This window comes from Neopsephotus bourkii, unplaced genomic scaffold (assembly GCF_033783945.1).
Source record: "Neopsephotus bourkii isolate Nb327-2 ecotype Australia unplaced genomic scaffold, CSIRO-AGI_Nbou_v1 NB_1630, whole genome shotgun sequence".
NCBI classification, from domain to species: domain Eukaryota; kingdom Metazoa; phylum Chordata; class Aves; order Psittaciformes; family Psittacidae; genus Neopsephotus; species Neopsephotus bourkii.
In genome coordinates, this window is record NW_026902105.1 from 5,818,265 (window position 1) to 5,840,594 (window position 22,330).

The following is a 22,330-nucleotide window of genomic DNA, read 5'->3' on the forward strand; positions in this document are numbered from 1 at the left end:
ACTTATCTTGCCCAAAACATGAGAGAGGCTTGTGATTTTTATTATTTAACCTACTAGTTGAGTTCTATGCATATGTGGCAATGTCGTAGTCTAGAACAATGTAATTATATTAAAGAAAACCTTTAGTTGCTAAGAATTATATTAGCCCATTGGAGTGGTAAGTGGTAGGAAACTTGACTGAAAATAGCTTTGACTATTTTAACTTTGCACTTTGTTTACTGCATTTGACTAATTACCCAGTCTAACAAGTGCTCATTTTCCCTTTGGAACAAAAGATTCTGATGAGGGGCATTTCTAATAATGAGTCCATGAAGATAATTATTTTTTTTTAAAATCTGGCCCCATTTGGAATACCAACTGATTTTAATGGGACATAGGGAAATGAGTACTATTTCTGTTTCTTCTGATACCCACCAGTAACTACTTGAGTGCAAGAACTGCTCAGATACACAAATAATTTATGAGAGTCAAAACACATAGACAAGGCACAGTTCAAACTAAGTCTGTAAAGTACTTGTAAATTATGCTGCAAAAGATTTATTAGCTTCTGCAACTTCCAGAGCAACCACAGTGGATGCTCTACATTATGAAACCCATTTAATGACTATTTTATACTTTGCTGCAGATCTGGCATTGGCTTAATCATAGAATCACACAATCAGCTAGGCTGGAATAGACCTTTAAGATCATTGAGTTCAACCATCACCCCAGGACTGCCACGACCATGTCACTAAACCATGTCAGTAAGGGCCTCAGCTACATGGTATTTTAACACTTCCAGGAACAGTGATTCCATCACTTCCCTGGGAAACCTATTCCAATGCCTGACCACCCTCTTGGCAAACAAACTTTTATTAATAGTCTAAATTTCCCTGGCACAACTTGTGGCCATTACCTCTTGTCATATGTCTTGTTACTTCTGAGAAGAGACCAACCCCCTTCTCACTACAATCTCTTTCAGGTAGTTGTAGAGAGTGATAAAGTCTCCCTTGAGCCTCCTTTTCTCCAGGCTAAACGGCCTTTGTCCCCTCAGCCGCTCTTCATCAGACTTGATCTCCAGACCCTTCACCAGCTACACTGCCCTTTTCTGGACCCGCTCCAGCACTTCAATGCCTCTCTTGTAGTGAGGGGCCCAAAACTAAACACAGGATTCCAGGTGTGGCCTCACCAGTGCCCAGTACAGGAGGACGATCATTGCCCTGGCCCTGCTATTTCCGATACAAGCCAAAATGCTTTTGGCCTTCTTGGCCACCTGTGCACAAGCTGGCTCATGTTCAGCAGCTGTCAGTTAACCCCCAGGTCCTTTTCTGCCAAGCAGCTTTCCAGCCACTCTTCCCGAAGCCTGTAGTGTTGTATGGGGTTGAAGCCGCCCAAGTGCTTTTACTCACCAAGTACGTGGTAGCCCTTCACTTCAAATGAGAAATTCTCTCTCCCGCCCCCAGGGTCTAATAACCTCTTTTTCATGTAAATGGAGTAGAAGGTGGAGATAAGAAAGGGGGCCACAATGAAGCTCCTTAGAGGAATATCATCCTACATTTATTCAACATTTCATTTCCTTAGACTTCCCTTTTCAGTTTTTCTTAATGCCTTTGACTTTTGCTCTCCCAATGCAAATACAAATCTTATGGATCTTTAAAATTCAAAACACCATGGAAATTTTCACTAAGACTTTATTATTATACATTGCCAAGGACATCAGATTCACAGACAAGTGTTTGTGTCGCTGTTTTAACGGGCCCATTATTTCCCATCTCACCCACCATGATTCAGTTCTGGAAGTAGGTTTCAGGGCTCCTTGGCAGACTCCATATTATGAAGTCTGCCTTTTGTATGCAATAGTTATCGCAGTCTGTCCAAGCAAGCAGAACTCCAGCTGGAAAAGCAAATACACTATGTGGTGAATAATAAAAAAAGTGATGCTTAATACTACACTTTTGAAGTAGTCTATTTGCTATATAAGGCTAAATAACTTAAAACCAAAAATCATCTGCTCCACTGCTCCTTGTACTTGCTCTCTCTCTGCTTTTTAACCGCAACATGTCCATGACACTGCGTGCATAAATGTCTCGCAAATTAACATTGATGTTTGAATCACTGGATGAGTTCTTCATGAGTTTCTTTAAAGCTTCACGCTGCCTAAGAGCAGCTTCTTTTATCTTCAGTGTAAAGTAACAGGCAGAAAAACGGTCATTTATTATAGCTATTGGCAAAGCCAAAACCAGTATTCCTGACAGTATACATATAAAGGCTACTACCTTACCAATGGTAGTGTCTGGTCTAATGTCACCATAACCAACAGTTGTCATGGAAGTTGTTGCCCACCACCAAGCACCAGGTACACTTGTGAAAGTTGTGCCTGGCACACCTTGCTCAACGAAGTATTCCACAGTAGAAAATATAGAGATTCCTACAGAGAGGAAAAGCAGCAGAAGGCCAACCTCCTCGTAGCACTGTGCGATAGTCATCCCAAGAGACCGCAAGCCTGAAAGACAAGAAATGCTGTCAGTATAGGATGATTCATGTAGCTGTCATCATAACTTCACAAAACATCTCTTATTTAAAAGATGCCTTATGTTTTTCTTTGACTGTGAATGTGATTGAAGAAAAAGGTATGCTGCTCTCAGTGCTACTGGGAAGATGTGGAAGAACTAGATTAAAATGACTGAACCACTGACATCACCTGTGTTTCCTTAATATAGAGCATAAAAATTCTTCTAATTGCTTACTGTTTGTACTACATACACATATAATTTAGGAAAACTAATCAATATTTATTAATTGTCCATAACAGAAGAATCTATCGTAGTTCTTAGTAAGTTATCTAAATAACCATTTAAAAACAGAGTAAAAACACCTGCTCCCTTGAATGTGCCAAGCTCCTGTTTTCCAGTCATTACCGTATTTTTCTCTTGAACCAAGCAACCTTCAGTTACTCAATTCATTTTTCCAGCTCAGTGCTTAGAGCCTAGTTCAGTCACTTAGTAACTTTTTCTTTGCTAAGAACTGTTCTTAATCCTCATATAGTTATCACAACCTCTCCTCAACATATCTTCCCCCCAAAACCTATCAGTATCTTTATCTGTAGACATCAAAGCAGTATTTCAGCAGCAGGTGCACTTGTGCCAAAATCAGACAGCAAAGCCTTCCAATGAAAACATGGTATTTTGTTAATTCACCTATATACTGCATCAGTCCTATTGCCCGTGGGCTGCCAATGGAGCTCATGGGCAGCTGACTACTCTACATAGCCCCCCACATTCTTTCTAGAACTGCTGCTTCAAGACTAGACTCCTGACAAAACAAGCAGGAAAGTAAATACAATAACAGTGCAATAGGTAAATGTTGCACACATAAACAAAGAAAGATAACAGGGTACCAATTCAGTGGAGACACATGGGAGACTGAAATTATCTTTTGAATCACAAGTGACTTTGTATTAGTTTTTAACACTGTTTAAATGTGTTATGTTTTCTTTAATAAATGAGAAAAAATACAATGTTTATGAATTATCCTTCATGGAGTAGACTTCTAACTAAACTCGCATTTGCAAAATAACTTACTGAACTCTGTCTCTGCTTGCAGACTTCATATTATGAGTGCAATAAGCAATTTGATTTGCTTTTTGTTCCTCATTCTCAATCTACAAGATGTTAAGAATTTCACCTTGCTTTTGGATTTCTTCTCTCCTTCAGGTCTAACGGGCTTCAAAGGCGTATTTTTTACAGCAAACAATGGAAGTACACCCCAGAATCTGCAGGATTTTTCCTTTTTTAATATTCTACCAACTCCAGTTAAAGGCTTGCCCATATGCAGGTTTTACATTACTATAACTATGATCTGTTGGTTAGAATGTTTATTATGATATAGTTTAAATCTGCAATGGGAATAAAATATATCAGTGTATTTTTTTCTCTGTTAATGTGACTGTGTCCACATTTTGGATATGCGCTAATATTAGCAGTGCAAAAGCTTTGTGAGACAATTGCAATGATCCAGATCAAACTCTCATCTTCCAAGGGAGTTATTACCATCCATCGCCCTGTAAAACTTCCTCCTGAACAGGGTAGAAGAATAAGTCCTTTCAGAGGATTTAGAAATAAGGTACTCTAAATTACCTGTGTAGCACTTCTTTTCAAAGCATAACTGACTACTATAAAAGACAGGGTTTGCCCTTTATGCTGAATCCTGAGAATACTATGGCTAAAGAACTTGCAAAAAGCAGGCTAAAGTAAGCAGGAACTTGGAATTGACTGCTAACTCCTTGTATCATGTTGATGAAATCTTCAGTAAAAGAATATTCCTATATTAATTATTCTGACTGTTCAGGAGTCTGATTTGGTATTTTTTTAATTATTCTTAGTACTACTATCCTCATCTAAAACAAAAATACATCTCTTCATGTCTTCAGATGAAGTCAGTAAGACATTTTTAGACAAACCTATGAATCAGACAAGTTACTGGACTCCACAGCTCATCCTAAGTGGGAATCAGTTGATGTAGTCAAACAAATAATATGTGCTGCTATATCATTTTGTAAGTTTTTAAAATGTTTGGCCCACAGCCGAACTAGGGCTGTCCTAGCACAGATACCAAAGCAAGCCTTATTACTTCTGTTTACACACAGCATTTAAACCATCCGAAATCTTTGGCACTAAAATGATGAAGTTTCGATTTTTTATGTCTCCAGAGGCATCTCATCCTGACATACACCACAGCCTTCTCTCAAACATGTGCCCACTGCTATCACAAGATGCTCAAACTCTCTTCTCAAGGAGTCAATCTGTAAGTGCTTCCCAGAGGAAGCAAGGCTTCTGCAAAACATGCCCCAGGAGAAAGGTAACAGCTGAAGAGCATTAGAGAATGCGAGAAATGCAGGTTCAGTTCTCAGCTATTCTTGGAGCCACTCAAATCCACATTTTTGATAGCTCAGAAGAGTGGTTTCACCCTCTAGCTATACATTGTCTGGATATTTGTAGTACTGATTTCTCAGTTGTTCTTTGATGAAGTATAGCACTTTGCATAAATAATTACATACACCAAACTAGCCCAGGTGTTTCTAGGCATCATATCCCTCCTATGAGCTGGGTTCAGCTTTCAAAGGGGCAGAAACGATTCTTTCATTTCTTTTTCTGTCCTCCCCCACAAAAAGGGTTTCCATTTCTTTAAAGTGAAGGAAAGAACTGGTATGTTTTTTCCTAACTTCTTTCTGCCCTGACAGCTAGGTTGCTGCTGTGATTGCAGCTTTGTATGGGTCTGCAGAGATGCTCTCCTTGTGATGGTGAACACCCCTATTTGATGAAAGAGTAGCTGAGTCTGCAGGCATGAATTTTCACATCTCTTCTGATCTTGCACTCCTCTTGCCAGGAGCAGTTCATGAAGCTTTGTCTGGTGTGAGAGCGCAGAAATCACACAGAAGCATTGCTGGGAGGTAGCTTTGAACTGGCAGATCCAAGCCAAGAGAGTGGAAGAGTTGCAAGAGCCACCCTGAACTGTGAGGTTTATGAGGACTGCCTACGTATGTGCAAGGAGGATGGTCTCTGTGTATGGTACTTATGGGGTTCATTGTGTATTAGCAGGTGTGGTTAAGGATGTATTTAGAACCATGTTAACTAAACTCTTTTGCAACATACCTCTAGTGGTCAGAAACAGGGCTTCAGATCTGAGAGTCTATTTTGCTGTTTTGACTTATTATGGCCATGTTTCATTTTAGCAGCAGCATCTCCTCTGACAGGAGATTGAAATGGTGACTTTCTACATTTCAGTTATACAGCTCTGATTTAGTGTTCTGGGCCTAAGTGGACAGCCACTGAGCTAACAAAAGCAAGCACAGGGCCAGTAAAGCAGCTCTGGATGGTTTAAATAGATATGTAGGTAGCTCCTTGTATGTTGAAACTGGCACTCTGGTTCTAGTAGAAAGATGATAGCTCACTTCCAGATCAGGAGACTAAATTTTCATATAATTAATTAACATGTACCTAATCTGGAAGGACTAAACTCAACATTAATGGCAGTCAATATTGTGATATAAATTGTGGAAATATTTTAATGACTTTAAGAATAAATAGGCACAAAAGTTTAGACTATCCCTGAAAGTTAATCTACCCGAAGTTAACAGTTGTTATACAAACATCTGAAAGATCTGGTTTCAAATTGATAGAAACAGCCATAGTACTGAGTTTCATGCATTCATTTTATAACAGTAAAATCCAGTAAACTGGAAACCTTGTGACATACTTTTAGATCACTTTTTTGTAATTCAGCACAAAAGTGCCTTGATGAGTTCAAATCTTTTTATTTTCAAAACACAGTTAGAGGAATGAATTCACATCGCAGCTACCAACAAAAGTGTGTAGCAGCCTTTCTTGAAAAAAAAAAAGAAAACCAAAACAAAAACCCCAAATATCATCAGACTCTATAAATATTATAATAAAGCAAAACAAACGCATTGATGCACTGAACCATCACAAGCTTATTTTCAACCGCTTTCTAAGAGACAGTTATGAATCAGTATAGGCCTAATCTAGGGCAGACGAGTGAGATTAAGATACTTCCCAAACCACTATGATTATGTTCAGCAGCATTAAAGCTACTGGTAGGCAGATTCACTGCCCTTCAGTGGGAACAAAACTAGAGACACATTCTGCTGCTGTGATCACACTGTAATGAATGCCTGCCAAAATAGGGCCAGTTCACACAGAAGGTGGAGATGCATCTCCAAAAAATTGAGAGGCATCAACCCATTCCTGCTTCATGGCAGAAACCTGGAAAGGTATGTCAAGTGCCATGTAAGAACAATCATCTCCATCTTGAGAACAGGCTAATATTGCAGGATGGAGACAACGGTTTACTATTAGGATCCTATTTGTCAAAGCTCCAAATGTTGGCTGAACATTTCTCCTGTCAAATTCAGCACCACATTCAGCACTGATTTATGTGGGAACATAATTAAATAATATGAAAATGCTAAGCACTGGACAACATCATGGCATGGAGAGGGTGTGGTGGGAATACAGCTTTTATTCTTTCATACTGCAGGCACGCACATGCCATGAAGTTGTAATAAAGATGATGGAAACACAAGGGGAAATGCAACACCTTCCAATCATTTCCAGCTTCCTTTGATAAATTCCCACTAGAAAACATAACCTTTTACGCCTTCCTTTCACCACTCGAAAGGGTGTACAAAGATGTGAGTGTTCTCAGGAATACACTTCATCTTCCACCCTATCCCTCCTTGCTGTTCATTCATCTGTCTACTGACCTGTCAGGAGTGCTTGGACATGACAGGCCCCACACCAGTGGTGAGCACTGACTGAATCTGACACTGCTGCTCTGTGCTGCACCTATGTCCAACTCAGCAAGCAGCCCCCAGCTGTGCTCCACATGCCACAGAGATACCAATGGGACCAGAGAGCCCCTGAAGCCACTGTCTGGTAAGATTCAGTTTAAACAGTTTTCTTGAAGTATTCTTTACCACGGTTATTTTCAGGATCTATGACGTAGACAAAATCATGACATATTTCCTTGCAAATACTTTTTGAACAAAAGAAATTGTGATAGGTAATTATAAAATGTCATTAGTGGGCTTTGATAATATAAAAATGTGGCCCAATGATCTGCTTCTTTCCTTGCTTTACCCCTAATAAAATCAACTCGAACACATGCTTTTTTTATGACCTTGTGAATGACTGGTGGATGATTTACAGCATGCAAACAATATACACTGGCTCTATGAAGAGCTAAAATTTATTGGAGAAGGCTGCTGCCACTCAATTATCAATGTCCAAAAGTATGTTTTTCACAAGCCATTACTGCTAACAGATTGGGTAAAAAAGGCTAGGTAGAAAAAAAGCACACAGGATGGAGAACCATGCCCAGGAACAACTGCTGCAGGGAGCAAAACTGAATAGTACCACTGCCATAGCTGAAAGTACCTGTTGAATGTCTTCCCAGCTTCAACATCCGCAGGGCTCTGAGCAGCCTCAGCACTTGCACAATGCGCCCCACGTTCTCCAGTTCTTGCGAGCTCTCACCCCCACACAGGCTCTCCACCAGCAGGGTGATGTAGAAAGGTAAAATAGCAAGGAGGTCTATGATGTTTGCCACGCTCCTTAGGAAGCGACACCGATCCCGTGCACACAGGAACCTCAGAACAAACTCCACTGTAAACCATGCAATGCACAGGTACTCTAGGGCATCCAGTAACGGTGGTGCCAGCCAGCTCAGCTCTACCGAAATCAAAGCCATGTTGGCTATGGACACAACAACAAAAACCATGGACAGAGTGCCAAAAGTCCTGGCTGCTGCGGAGGAGCCAGGCTTTTCCAAAACTTCCCAAAGTTTCTGTCTAACACTGGGACAGAGACTACCAGAAAAGTCCTCTTCTTCGTCTTGGGCATCCAGTTCTTCTGCATCTTTCTTGATGTCTAAGGCTTCACTCAGCTCCTTCCTCCTGAAGTACCTGCCCAGGACATCACCCCACCCCCCCCCACCCCCCCGAGAGATGTTTAATACCAGTATGCAAGTGTTTTCCTTATCCTCTACCATGCAAGTCAAAATAATACATGTTAAAGTTTACATTATGGGAGCTCAGAAAACCCTCATATCAAGCATACGATTGAAGATACTGAGAACCTGTAGCATGTTTCCACTGTCCTCATATTCTATTCCCCCATTTCATGTCAGTGACAGTTTATATACACAGAGTAATTTTATTCTGATAGCGCGTTATCTATATGGATCGTGTTGACTATAGCAGAACCTGCTGCACAACTAACATGCATTCTTGCAAGCAATCCTACCACAACCAGACCCTCTGTTTCTAAATTGTTCTCAACTTAGAATCGTAGAATCAAAGAATAGTTACGGTTGGAAAGGACTTTAAGATCATCTAGTTCCAGCCCCCCTGCCACGGGCAGGGACACCTCACACTAAACCATTTCACCCAAGGCTATGTCCCACCTGGCCTTGGAGCCCGCCAGGGATGGAGCATTCACAACTTCCCCAGACAACCCATTCCAGTGCCTCACCACCCTCACAGTAAAGAACTTCCTCCTTATGTCTAACCTAAACTTCCCCTGTTTAAGTTTTAACCTATTACCCCTTGTTCTATCACTACAGTCCCTAATGAAGTGTCCATCCCCAGCATCCCTATAGGCCCCTTTCAGATACTGGAAGGCTGCTATGAGGTCTCCATGCAGCCTTCTCCAGGCTGAACAGCCCCAACTTTCTCAGCCTATCTTCATATGGGAAGTGCTCCAGCTCCTGATCATCCTCGTGGCCCTCCTCTGGACTTGTTCCAACAGTTCCATGTCCTTTTTATGTTGAGGACAACAGAACTATACACAATACTCCAAGTGAGGTCTCACAAGAGCAGTGTAGAGGGGCAGGATCACCTCCTTCGACCTGCTGGTCACGCTCCTTTTGATGCAGCCCAGTTAGCTTTCTGGGCTGCAAGAACACACTGCTGTCTCATGTTCATTTTCTCATCGACAAGCACCCCCAAGTCCTTTTCCACAGGGCTGCTCTGAATCTCTTCTCTGCCCAACCTGTAGCTGTTACTGCGATTGCTCCAACTCAGGTGTAACTTTATTAACTATATCCCATTTTTATTACATCTGTGTGCATTTGCAAAACTAAAAGGAAAGGCATCATAAAAGCCATGCAGTTCACAGATGAAGTTCTGATCAATACACACAAAGATGGCAAGCTTGCTTTCTCTCTTTAAATATGTGGGTCCTCACACAATCAAGTACACAAGCATCTGTGCTGAGTAAAACTTGCAGATTGTAAATGCATAGTTGAGTGTTTTGTTGGAGCAATAGTATATTTACAGAACAATTTTATGAAACAAAATCCATTCCGAAAGCACACTAAAAAAATCCTTTTCTTTTGTATCTGTATTTCTTGACTGCTGCAAATCTCAAGCCTTAGACAAAGGGGCTATGCAATTTTGCTTTTGTTTGATATACAGTTAGTCTTGCATATATCGAAGAGGTCTGTAGCTCTTTTTACCACCAAAGAAGTGAAAGCTTCCAGTTACATCCACCAGGGAAGGAAGAAAGGGATGAAAACTAGGACCCAACTTTTTCAGCCGCAGAACTGGACCATGCTAGTGTAAGGTAACTGTAGTATCTTCTGGGGTGGGGCTGCTTTTTGGTTTCTTTCTAATAATTTTAGAATAACCCCTTCTAATAATTTTAGTATAACCCCTTTGGATAAACAGCAGTTACACTCTTTAGATAATTCTTTTCTTCAATACTAATCACAAACAAACCAGTAACACTAAATCTGGTGGGAAAAAATAAATTAACCACAAATGGAATGAACAGAAACGTCCTGCGGGTGGTTCAGTGGAAATCCACCTCACTCCTAGTCTGCCTGTTACAATTTGTCTCCAGTGAGCCATGTTCCGGCTGCTGCTGCCCCCTCCCTGTAAGCTGCTACATCCATGTGCGACGCTTCCCATCACAGCTCCCCCTGGAGCCTTGCCACCCACACTCGGCCTACCAGGTGACCACCCCCCTCCTACCTCTCCAGCTTGGATCTGGAAATCCTCTAGAATGGAAACTGGGGGTGGGGAGGCTCCAAACCCACCCAGCACTGTGCCTGACTCCTCATCCAACCCCTATAACTATGGTAACCTCAAACTGGATGACTGAATGGACATCTCCCCTTTCACAACCTTTGTCATCTCTGGCATTGTCCTTTTCAAACATTTTGAGCTTCCAGGGCCAGTACAGGGCAACCCAGACCCAGGCCCTGTTAGGTTCTCACTATCTTTACCCCACTGTCAACATTCCCCTCAGCAATGGTCAATGGGGACAGCACCCATCACAGCTGCTCCCATATTTACACCCATCCACCTCTAGACCAGGATTCAGGACTGAACTCCCCAGTTTTGAGTGCACTTTTCTCGATACTCTGCTACCTCACCTATCCCCACTGCTGGATCTCTCACCGGAGCATCCCTGCATGCACGCCAATGCTAAGTTCACCCATCCCACAATCCAGCACACCACATCTTCCCACAACTCACCGGTCTCTGCAGCAGGAATCAATGCTGAGCTCATCCAGACCCCAGTACTGTATCTCTTGCAGGAAGGAGAGTGCACAAAGCTGCTCCATCACATGCAGCCTCCCTGTCTGGTAGTAATTCAGAATGTAATGAAATGCTTGTGAGCTACGGTCAAAGAAATATTCATTCTCCACGAGGTTGGCATCATCACAGAGCTCAAGGAGGGCAGAGGCCACGTCCCGGGCAGCAGAGACCACTACGGCCAGTTTGCCAAGACGGGTGTCAGGGTAGCAAGACAAAGTTTGCTGGGACATCACAAAGCGGCTGCCTCCTACATTGATAGTAAAGCAGTCCAAAGAAGGGATGACCTTCTGGAGTAGGGGCCCCTGCTCGTCTTCACTGTTGAAAACACTGGAGTCCAGGGAACCCAGGGATGTGCTACTCCCCGGTTCCTCCAGGGATGCTTGGGAAGAAAGAGACATGCAGCAGGGAGGCGACTTCATCCTGTAGCTGCCAGCAGCAGCCCACACTCTCCTGGATCGAAAACACAACAAAGCTGCACAGGAGACTGCCCTGGGCGGTGTGGGGCTGGGCTAGAAATGCATGATTTCTCTTTGGCTACCGTCCCAGGGACACCTCACCGTGCCCTCTTCCTCCGAGCGACGCCTCCATCAGAGCGGAGGTCAGGCCGGGTGCTGAACAGCCCGGCGCTGCCTGCACCTGCGGGTACAGAGGGAACAGCGGTAAAGAGGCGGCCTCACCCCGCGCCGTCCGTCCCGGCAGCCGTCGGGCAGCGCCGGGACCACCTGCCCGCGACTGCCCCGCCGCTTCCGCGCCCGTCCCCAGCGCTGGGGAGGAACGAGGGCAGCACGGCGCGGAGCACCACACACGGGCACGCCGGCGTCATCGTGGCCACCCGCCCCCCAACAGCGGCCCCCTCTCGGCCCGGCCCCACAGCTCCGTTCACGGTTCAGGGACACCCTTCTCCGCCCGCCCCGCGCTCCGTGCCCTCAGCTGCGGCCGAAGTTGCGCCCCTCAGCGCGCGCCGCGGCCGAGCGCCTGGGCGCGGTGCCGCCTCTCGTCCAGCCCGGCCGCTCCCCGCCGCCGCCCCGCCTTACCTGCCCACCGCGCCGCTGCACCGCCTGCGGCTGGGCGCCGGCCACCGCCGTCCCCTCGCAGGCAGCCCTTGCCCGCTCCCGGCTCCAAACTTCTGTGCAGCGCCGGCGCGCCTCCATGGCCGGTCATGTGCTGCGGGGGGGCAGGCGGCAGCGGGGCGGGGCGGGGCGGGGCGGGCCACCGCCTTCCCTCCGCGGGGCGCAGCGCACCCGCTCGGGGGCCGCTGGACCCCTGCGCGGTGGGCGCCGCGGGGAGGACGGGCACTGAGCGGGGGCTTCCTTACGGGACAAACCAAATCCAAAGCAAACTTCGCCGCGCGAGCTCACAGGCGTCTCTGAAGCGGGGGGGGGGCCCCCCCCCCCCCCCTTTAATATACGTAAAACCAAACACGTTTCTAAATAGGTAATGTACCCCCGCGTACGGAACTCCCACGACCACAAGTCTGAAGTCACTCAAGTAAAGCAGTCGTTGTAAAGGCCAGCCGACCTACGTGAGAGAGCCTGTTTTAACTTATCTGCAGTCAACTTGCCTTTTAAAGCACCAGAATATCTCTGGCACTGTCCTGTGCTGACTTTGTAGCTCCACAGTGCAAGAGTTAGGTTCACACTCCTTACTACGTTTCCTTTTCTATGAAACAGTTATTTCTGACAAATTTAAAGTGTTCTTCACTGTGAGGGTGTTGAGGCACTGAACAGGCTGCCAAAGGGAATTGTGAATGCTCCATCCCTGGCAGTGTTCAAGGCCAGGTTGGACTGGGCTTTGAGCAATCTGGTGTAGTGGAAGGTGTCCTTGCCCATGGCAGGGGGGCTGGAACTAGACAATATTAAGGTTCTTTCCAACCCAAACCATTCTGTGACTCTATGACTCTACTTGCTTTTGCAAATTTGCATTTTTTTGCCACTTCTTACTCCTCGCCAGGGTTGGTGGCTGTTGTGCTGCAGTGGTGCCTGACAGGAGGGGAAGTCCCTGTAGCATGTAAAATGTTGCTCCTTGTGTCATGCCACCAGATTTTTATCCCCCATCACTTGTTGCATGCATCCGTATCTAACATTTGTTACACAGAGGTATCTTTTGGATACCAGTGATCTTCCATATTTTATGTGAAGCTTAGTTGAACATTTACTGTATTGCAGTGATGCAAGGCCTGCAGCACTCTCTCTACTCAGTACTTGCTAGTTTAGAAATCTGCTCTGAGTGACGGGTGGCAAAAGCATTCACTGATCAGAATGAATCTGGAGGAGAACAGCAAGGGGGGGTTTGGAACTTACGGCGCGAGAAGAAAAGATGGGGGGCATAGCTACAGTGGAGGGAAATGGGCATTGTAGCAGTCTTCAGATATATAAAAGGCTGCTCTCAAAGGTGAAGGTTGTACTCTGTCCTCCTTGGCCATGTTGGAGAGGTTTAGAGACATAATGGGGTTGAATGACAGGAAGGACTTTTAGAGTAGCCATAAAGAAGGATCTGGTGAAGCCGTGGAGGAGGAGGTCATCTGGGACATTGGCCTGTTGTTGGTCATGAAGGAACTGACAGGACAGGATCTGTCAGGAGTAGTGGAAGTGTCCCTTTCCTGAGGCAGGCTGGAAGGGTTAGATGACCTCCTGAGACCCCTTCCAGCTCTATAATTCTGCATTTCAAGTATGTCATAAAGAAAAATAATTACTTATTGGCACTGTCATTCTAATTCTGTTTCAAAAAATCAAATTAAATTCAATGAATAAACAAAAATGTGAATTCATTTTCTGTCAAAACTATCAGCAACTGCTGTTACGCAGGCAGCTTTCGGGTATAGCTCATTTTCAGTCCAGGATTGCCATTCAGAAATGTAGTCCCTTTGATGCATAGCACTTAAGCCATCACTTAGTTAAAAGTAATAATTAAAAAAATCATTAAGACTGTCAGTAAAACCAATTCATTAAGGTCATCAACGAGAAGTAAGTACCTCAAAACAGCAAGCTGCCTTACTGAGTGTGATAGACCCATAATAGTTCAGTTATTAAACAACTCAACCTCTTTTCAGATTCCTCTTTTCTGCAGCCATTCCTTCAATCAGCTGGAAGGACTTTTTCAGTCATATTTTCTCCATTAGAAGGGAGATCAGATGCTCCCTTTCCTTCCCCATCATTGAAAGGGTGGATACCCTGTTAGTCCAGATCATAGAATCATAGAATGGTTAGGGTTGGAAAGGACCTTAAGATCATCTAGTTCCAATGCCCCTGCCATGGGCAGGGACACCTCACACTAGACTTATGTTGCCCAAGACTCTGTGTTTCTAAGAACCTGACTAAAAGTTTTGATTTTGCCTAGTCAAAATGAGGATCTAATTCACAGCATTAGAACTGTAAATAATTTGTGCTTAAAATACTCCAATGCATATTTTTCAGCATGTCTAAGACTTTGAGAGACAATGTTCAGTTCTCTGTTTACCTGTGTCCTTTTTTATGGAATAATGACTGTATATGGGTATATTTACATCACTTCAAAGTTGGTTTTTTTTTTTTGTCTGATCATCAGCTGTTCAAACTAGAATGTTTTCGTCAACATGCTGGGGAAAGCCAGGAGTTAAGGTTATGCTTTCTCATATTTTTGTGAACTTAATACGCATTCTTCAAGCTCACCACTCACTGCAGGAATGCAATATCAACAACAAACTTGCACAGTATCTGTAGTGTCCATAATGTCAATTCACATCACCACAATTAAACAGGAGATCTGCACATGATATAGGCTCTTACTTCTGACTTCTGACTTTCTGATAGTTGTAATTTTAGATTTTCATTAAAAAAAAATATTTAGAAAACTGTTCACAAAAATTATTTTCAAATGTACCCATAAAATTTGAAACATTTGGAACATTTGAAGGAAATGAGAAAAATGTTTTATAGTAGAAAGGCTCAAAAATGGAGGATTTATTTTTCTGCCACTAGAGACACAAGAAGCAGGGACGACTGGTGCATTGTTCATTTTCTGGGGAACCCTTAAAGAATCGTTCTGCTCATTGTTTCTGCTCGTTTATACATGAGGAACCAAAGCAACAGCTTTCATGATTTTATCATTCTCTTGGCAAACCCACTCTGTATTCTTACACCACTGGAATACATGGTAAAAACTAATATAACAGTACAAACACAGTCATTTAGTCTTACTCACTTTGCCAGTGAAGTACAGCTGCCGCAGTGAACCACGGACATTTCCAAAACAGTTTGGCTCATGGAATTTTTAACGTTGGATAGAACCATGCTTTCATGGTTCAGAGATGTGGTTCAGACCAAAGGGGTTTTACAGTACCGCTTTCTCATGTCAGGAGTAACAACTGAATGGTAGTGACTTCTGACTGAATTACTGTTTTTGTCAGTACCCCACCTCGTATCTCCCTGGTATGATACCTCTGACTGAAAAAACATATTCATTATTTCAAGAGACAGTACAAAAAGTTTTTGCTGGAATGCTGAAATATGAGTTGCAACCCAGTATGTCTCTTGTGGGAGTTGAAAAATTTGCTTCAGCAGAAAGCCAGCTGTTACAAAAATCTCTTTTATAATATATTTTCCTGATCTTCTGTATTCGTCATGTTGAAAACTATGATTTTATGGCAACTATGTAGTCACTTTTCCCAGCTGGAATACTATGATAGACAGGAAAAAGCCAGGATGCACAGGTCCCAACATTTGACCTTATCTTTTCAAGTATCCTTGACTCTCTTCTCACAGCAGTACTGCTTCACAATCAACTGATTTTAAGTTATTGGGATTTGTGACACATTATATTTCCAGATTTTTAAAGTGCTTTGATTTCATGTATTACTCTGTATTTGGAATGTAAAATTGGATCTTATGAGGTAGAATAGAGGGGAAAAGTTAGAAAAAAAATCTTGTTATGTAGGACGTATCTAGGGGGAACTTTCCCCAGGAGCATCTTCATGATTTTCAGCAGCCCAGGGACTTGATGAGTGTGGAGTCTTAAGATGTTTAACGTTTCATGATGCTGCAAATGCATTTTTGAGCTCATTTCTCCTTCAATGTTGATAGCAAGTTGTGCATGGTTCTCCACAATTTAACTGTGCACAGGGTGAAAGATAACATACTGTTTTCCCAAGCCTTCCCTTGTTCTGGCACCATGCCTGCTGAATAAACGGGTCCTCTTCATGCTGCCAGCAGCATTCATGATTTTAGTGACATCTGCCATACAGTAGTTTCTACTGAAGTAGTCAGTTTTATGTATTTTGAAGTTTTTTACATGGATCCAAGCTTTGTGAGTAATACTCACTTCAAGGGTTAAAACTAATGGATGTTGGCAGTTCCAGTATTTGTCACAAAGCTTGGACAAGGTGCAAGTCATTGAGCCCTGAGCTCCACTATGTTCAACACTAGACATAATCTGCATCATAAGCTCAATTCCCTTGACATAGATCAAGAATCACTTCCTTCAAAGGACAGTGGTACTGGCTAGATCCTCTGCTGAATCTTCCTCTTGGTTAGTGTGAAGCAGTGCTCTTCGGGAGCAGTTGTGGTTCTTTTACAATCTAGTTATCTGAAGCCTTCTGTCCTTCTTTCATATAGTCTGGGAGCTGCCGTAACCTTGCTCTTGCAATAACAGGTGAGTAAAGATGAAACCTAGAAATTCTCTAGACAGCTCTCTGCTGTTTCCTTTGGCAAGTGAAATAAGAGCTTATTAGAACAGCTTTATCCCCTCCAGGGATATTCTGCTTTTCTTATGGAAACGGTCCAGCCAAAACCAGCCAGATCTCACTTTCTTTAAGCTAGCTGTATAGAACAGACAGATCAGAAGAAGACACTCAGTTTTGTCTACATTGTGTGAAAACAGTTTGAGAGAGTATGGAATCAGGGCTATGTTAAGAAAGCTGTTTTCAGTATCTTTGAACACTACCCACTTGCAGACCCTATTTATTTTCTTGCCTTTTACAATGTGGTAGGAAGTAAAAAAAGAGTAGCTGGGGAGGTAGTTCTGTAGAGCAACTTACACATATGAGCAGTTTTATTTTCAAAGTAAGGACTAACTTTACATCCACCAACTGCATAAGAAGGCAAGTTGCTGATATTTTCTGCTGCCACTGTAATAGAAATGGGCTTTAATATATAAAGCTGATTTTAGTAAACAGTATGTCTAATGCTAGGATGAATGTTACTTTCATTTTTATTAGACTGGTGAAGGGGATTAATAAGAATTTTCAAATTTTAGTTTTAGCTGCATTATGCCAAATGCCCCAAAGTGCTCAGAGATGAATAAAAGATATGCAATCAGAACTGATTGTCGACCTATCTAATGCATTTTTAGGAGGTATTACTGTGTTCTTCTATCACTGAACAGTTACAACCCCGTGATGCCAAGAAAGATTACGTACAAATATCAAGAAGAAGGATACTTCTCTTTAAATAGGGCAATGTTTTGTTACTCTGAAGGAAAGCTCCAATGACTTAGTATCCAAAATAATGCCTTATTCAAAAGAAGTTCTAAAATAGATCAAAGAAAGTGAAGTCATTCAACACGTGATTGTTTAAATCAGTCAAACTGAGATTTAAATCCATATTATCAGAGACAGAATCAAATTCTCTACAGCAAAACCTTTTTTTTTTTTTTTTTTAATGTTAAATGCATGCAATCTATGTACTATTTCTGCTGCTATTCCTGCTCAGAATTACTTGTTTTATTCAACAGCTAAGCTCACTGCTTGATCAGAGAACTAGCAAAGCTTTTGGTCTTTTTCTTAAGTTAACTTAAAATTGCTTCTTCTTCAGATGAAATCTTATCATTTGGCCAATGGCAGTTCCCTTCTGCCAGCAATTCAAGTATACTTTGCAGCTTTTTAACCCATTTTTTTATTCATCCTTTCCTGTGGTCTGTTCCAATGATTACTTTTTACTGTTTGTATTTCACAGAATCATGAGGATTGGAAGGGGCCTTGGAGATCATCTGATCCAAACCCTCTGCCAAGGCAGGGCTCCTTCAGTTGTTTCTCCTGTGATAATTTACCACACAAACTTTTGCTTCCCTTCAAGACTACTCGTACCTTATTTCAATAGGTGTATCTATAATGAGTTGCAAATGCTTACTTTAGTGCACTCTATGCTGCTGGTCTCTAATCAACAGTGGAAGAACCCAGATGGACCATCTTTTGGGTCCCTTGGGAATTTCAAAGCAGTGTCAGTTCTGACTGCTCTTCTCCAAGGACAGTTCATGTGTATGAACTGACATCATTAATGTTAACAACACCTCAACACATTTTCTCAAGTTGTACCATTTGTTTGTAAATTATAAAGAAAGTGTACTATGTCTGGCTGGGATGGAGTTAATTTTCTTCAAAGCATCCCATATGGTGCTGTATCTTAGTCTCGTGACCAAAACGGTGTTGGTAACACAGGGGTTTAGGTAATGCTGGACAGTACTTCTACAGCATCAACACCTTCTCTGTTTCTCACTCTGACCCGCAAGGAATAGGTTGAGGGTGGGCAAGAGGCTGAAAGGGTCAGCTGAGCTAAACTGATTTATTCCATACTGTATGATGATGTGCTCAGTGGTAAGACTGAAAGACTGAGGGACGGAAAGTCTTTTGAAAGTAGCTGCTTCTACAAGGCTGGCAGGGCATCTGTCTGCTGGTGAGAGATTGCCTTTGTATCACTTAGTTTTTGTTTGTTTTCTTTCCCCTTTCCTTATTAAATTGTCTTTATCTTGGCCCATAAGTTTTTCTTGCCTTTCCCTTCCTGTTCTCTTCCCCATCCCACTGTGGGGGAATGAGCAAATATCTGAATGGGAGCTTAACTGCCAGTTGGGTGGTGTGCTGCTGCAGCATTGTAATTGATTAGTAAAAAACCAAAATATGTGGAATATGCAAAATTCGCTATTTCCTTCAGAACACAAAAATTTTGCACAGCTGTTACTATTTTTTTACACAGCACTGACTTTCAGATTGTTCTCTTATGATGAGAGAAAACACTTCTATAAGCTACATTTTATAAAAAGACCTCTGTATGCAGGTGAATTTAGAGACACTCTAAGCAGAAACATCTTGCAAAGGATTATGCATATCTTTAACTTCATGAAATTTGTTATCTGACTTCAAGGTAATTCTTTACGTAGTTGAATAGCTGGGAAGGGAAGAGGGAATTGTTCAAAAAAAATCATACAGTTGGGGACTTTGTCTTTTATAAGGGTGCGAACAGGAAGGAGACAGGCTCTTTTCATAAAATCATAGAACCATAGAATCATAGGGTGGTTTAGGCTGGCAGGAACCTTAAAGATCATCTAGTCCAACCCTCCTGCCCATATTTCAAAGCACTGTCCAACCTGATCTTGGAACACTTCTGATGATGTGGCATTCACAGGTTCTCTGGACAGCCCTTATCTTCTTTAGCTTAAAAGGTTACCCCTTGTCCATTTCTGCAGGCCTTGGTGAAAGTTCCCTTTCTTTCTTATAAGCCACATTTAAGTATTACAGGGTTGCAGTAAGGTGTTCCTGAAGCCTTTTCTTCTCCAGGCTAAACACCCCTAACTGTCTCAGCCTTTCTTCATAGGACAGGTGGTCCAGCCCTTTGAACTTTTTCATGGCACTCCTCTGGACCTGCTAGAGCAGGTCTCCATCTGTGTTGTGTAGGGGGCCACAGAGATGAAAGCAGTACTCCAAGTGGAGTCTTAGGGGAGTGAAATAGAGGAGGAGAATCATAGAATGGTTTGGGTTGTAAGGGACCTGTAAAGGTCATCTAGTACAACCCCCCTGCAATGGGCAGGGACATCTTCAACTAGATCAGGATGCTCAGATCACTTCCCTTGACCTGCTTGTCTTGATGCAGCCCAGAATACAGTCGACATTCTGGGATGCAAGTGCACTCTTACCTAACTTTTCATTCACCAATATTCTCAAGTCTTTCTCTGTAATGCTCCTTTCAAGCCATTCATCCCCCAGTCTGCACTGATACTGGGGATCGCCCCAACCCAGGTGCAGGATCTTACACTTGACCTTGTTGAACATCATGAGGTTGACAAGGGCCTTCTCAAGCCTGTCCAGGTCCATCAGGATGGCATCCCATCCCCCAGTTTTGCCAACTCACTTGGTTTTATCTGCAGACTTGCTTAGGGTGAATTGATCCCACCGTCTATGTCATTATTAAAGATACTGAACAGTACCCATCCTAGTGGTGTCTGGTGGCAGAACCAGAGGCAATGGGCACAAACTGAAACACTTCAGGAGGTTCTGTCTCAGCATCAGGAAACACTTTTTTACTGTGGTCCTGACTGAGCACTGGAATAGGTTGCCCAGGAAGGTTGTGGAGTCTCCCTTCTTAGAGACATTAAAAACACATCTAGACACAGTCCTGGGCAACTAGTCCTCTTTGAGCAGGGAGGTTAGAGTAGATATCCTACAGAGGTCCCTTCTAATCTCAGCCTTTCTGTGTCTAATTTTGAGTACAGTAAATAAATAACAGATAGCAAAAAATATGTGATTGGCCCTTCACTTTTAAGCAAAGAATCTTTGACGATCCTCAAAAGTGAAGACTCTTTGACAAATTTCTATTATTAGTTATTTTCTCAATAGCACACCTTGGTAGAAATGGAAAGCAATGCTCTTTCAAACTTTAAACATCTCTCAGGCAATAATGTCCATACCATTCAAAGAATTTCTGAATGTTCATTGTGTTATGCAACACATCAAGACCTTCTGGTGGCATACCAGATAAAAAAATTATCTTTTTTTTTTTTTTGTAAGATTTAATTTTGCCTTTATTTTTTTCTATTTATAAAAGGATAGAAAGTATAACAACCTACAGCAAGAATATATTTAAAAGTGATGTGGTCAATTCCAGCCCATTAAGAATATTACTTATGCATATAAATCAGTAACAATCTCTGAGCAATAGTTAGTATAGAAAATAATTAATCACATTTTGTTAAGAATTTGGATAACGCTGGCAAAGTATCAGCATTGCAGCTACCTCAGGAAACTTCAAAATATGGAGTCAGTCAGGAAACTTGTTTATTGTCATAACATATATTTCTGCTCTAAAATAAAAAGATCCAATCCATCTATCCATGTACTTAGCAATTCCATTTACATTACTGGGCAGGAATAATAGCTGAGCATCCAATAACAAACAGGAGAACCAGAAGAGGCATGTCTTCATACAAAAAAAACCATCATCATGGAAATAACTTTAGATGATTTTATGCAGTGCAAAAGAGAAACATGTTCAGGCAGCTTGATCTCTGCTGCTATTCTTTGCTGACCTAAAGCAGGGTTTCTTTGCCTCACAATTCTGCAGCTTACGTTTTATGCACTGAATAATTTCCTTCAGTAAATAATGCAAAAATCCTATACTTGGTGTAGTATTTAAGGTGTCCATTCACCGTCTTTTTATTTTTTATTTAAATTTACTAGCTAGCCTCACATATAGCCTGTAGAAAGAGCAATTAACTTTGTAAGAGGAATTGTGGATCTTAAATAGCTATTACGTGCAAATTGACTTCCTGTGGATGTGACTTAGTTTCATACCTGACATGCATAGGGCATGCATAGGACATGCATAGTTGACCAACTTTGCCTATAAAAAGCATGTTTTTATACATGGTTTCTTTGCCCTGCCACTCACCTTTAGCCTCTTCAGCCAAAGAAGAGAAATAGGAGCTTCAAAGAAGCAATTCATTGTTTTATACACCTCTACTCTAGGAAGGGATGAATCACACCTTACAAAGGTCCTTGGTGGCAAGGGAAGGCTAGGCGATGGATGTGATAAGGTATTAACATTGCAGATGTCTATGGTTACCCAAATGGATCTGACTCCAGATTATTTTACTTTTTTTTTTTTACTTTTTTATGTTTTTGTAAAAATAATTCTTTAGTACTTAATAATAATGTAGTTTTTAGTTCTTGCTTAACAACACATTTGTGAGTGTATCATACACTTATCATAATAATTATGAAAATGCTTTGTATTTTATAAATTACATCCTTTGTCCTTGATGTCACAAAATCTTTTAGAAATTAAATACTTAGTTAATTCTTACAGCATCACTGTGAAATAGGATTATACATCGTGACAGTTAATTGCTGCCATGTTTCATTGAGCTGTACCACCCTCGTGCTTCCAGGTGACTGAATATTTAGAGGGATCTGGGTCATATAGGACTGCTTGATAAAATACTGACCTTCTTGCGGGAGTCGCTGCTTCTGGGTGCATAGAAGAAAATGTA

The 22,330-nt window shown here is 42.2% G+C and overlaps 1 protein-coding gene across 3 annotated transcripts; it reads right to left on the reverse strand.

Moving 5' to 3' along the window:
• Positions 1 to 1,652: 1,652 nt before the first annotated feature.
• KCNV1 (potassium voltage-gated channel modifier subfamily V member 1) lies at positions 1,653 to 12,275 on the reverse strand. 3 transcript variants are annotated; one of them, XM_061373415.1, is made up of 4 exons: positions 12,136 to 12,275; positions 11,039 to 11,145; positions 7,935 to 8,461; positions 1,653 to 2,482 (listed from the first exon to the last, which is right to left on the reverse strand). In XM_061373415.1, the coding sequence occupies exons 1-4, from the start codon at positions 12,250 to 12,252 to the stop codon at positions 1,971 to 1,973; spliced, it is 1,263 nt and encodes a 420-aa protein (XP_061229399.1). In that variant the 5' UTR covers positions 12,253 to 12,275; the 3' UTR covers positions 1,653 to 1,970. The 3 variants fall into 3 exon arrangements, with proteins under 3 accessions (XP_061229399.1, XP_061229397.1, XP_061229398.1); XM_061373413.1 differs by having other exon boundaries at positions 11,039 to 11,737; positions 12,136 to 12,269; XM_061373414.1 differs by having other exon boundaries at positions 11,039 to 11,551; positions 12,136 to 12,262.
• Between the last annotated feature and the right edge of the window lie 10,055 nt (positions 12,276 to 22,330).

Bases quoted from the DNA above. Each gene is read 5' to 3' on its own strand.
- KCNV1 (XM_061373413.1), bottom strand. From the start codon at position 11,520: ATGAAGTCGCCTCCCTGCTGCATGTCTCTTTCTTCCCAAGCATCCCTG. The intron at 8,462-11,038 runs GTGAGTTGTGGG...TGTCCTGGGCAG, and splicing joins GATTCCTGCTGCAGAGACCG to GTACTTCAGGAGGAAGGAGC. The intron at 2,483-7,934 runs GTACTTTCAGCT...CTTGTCTTTCAG, and splicing joins GCTGGGAAGACATTCAACAG to GCTTGCGGTCTCTTGGGATG.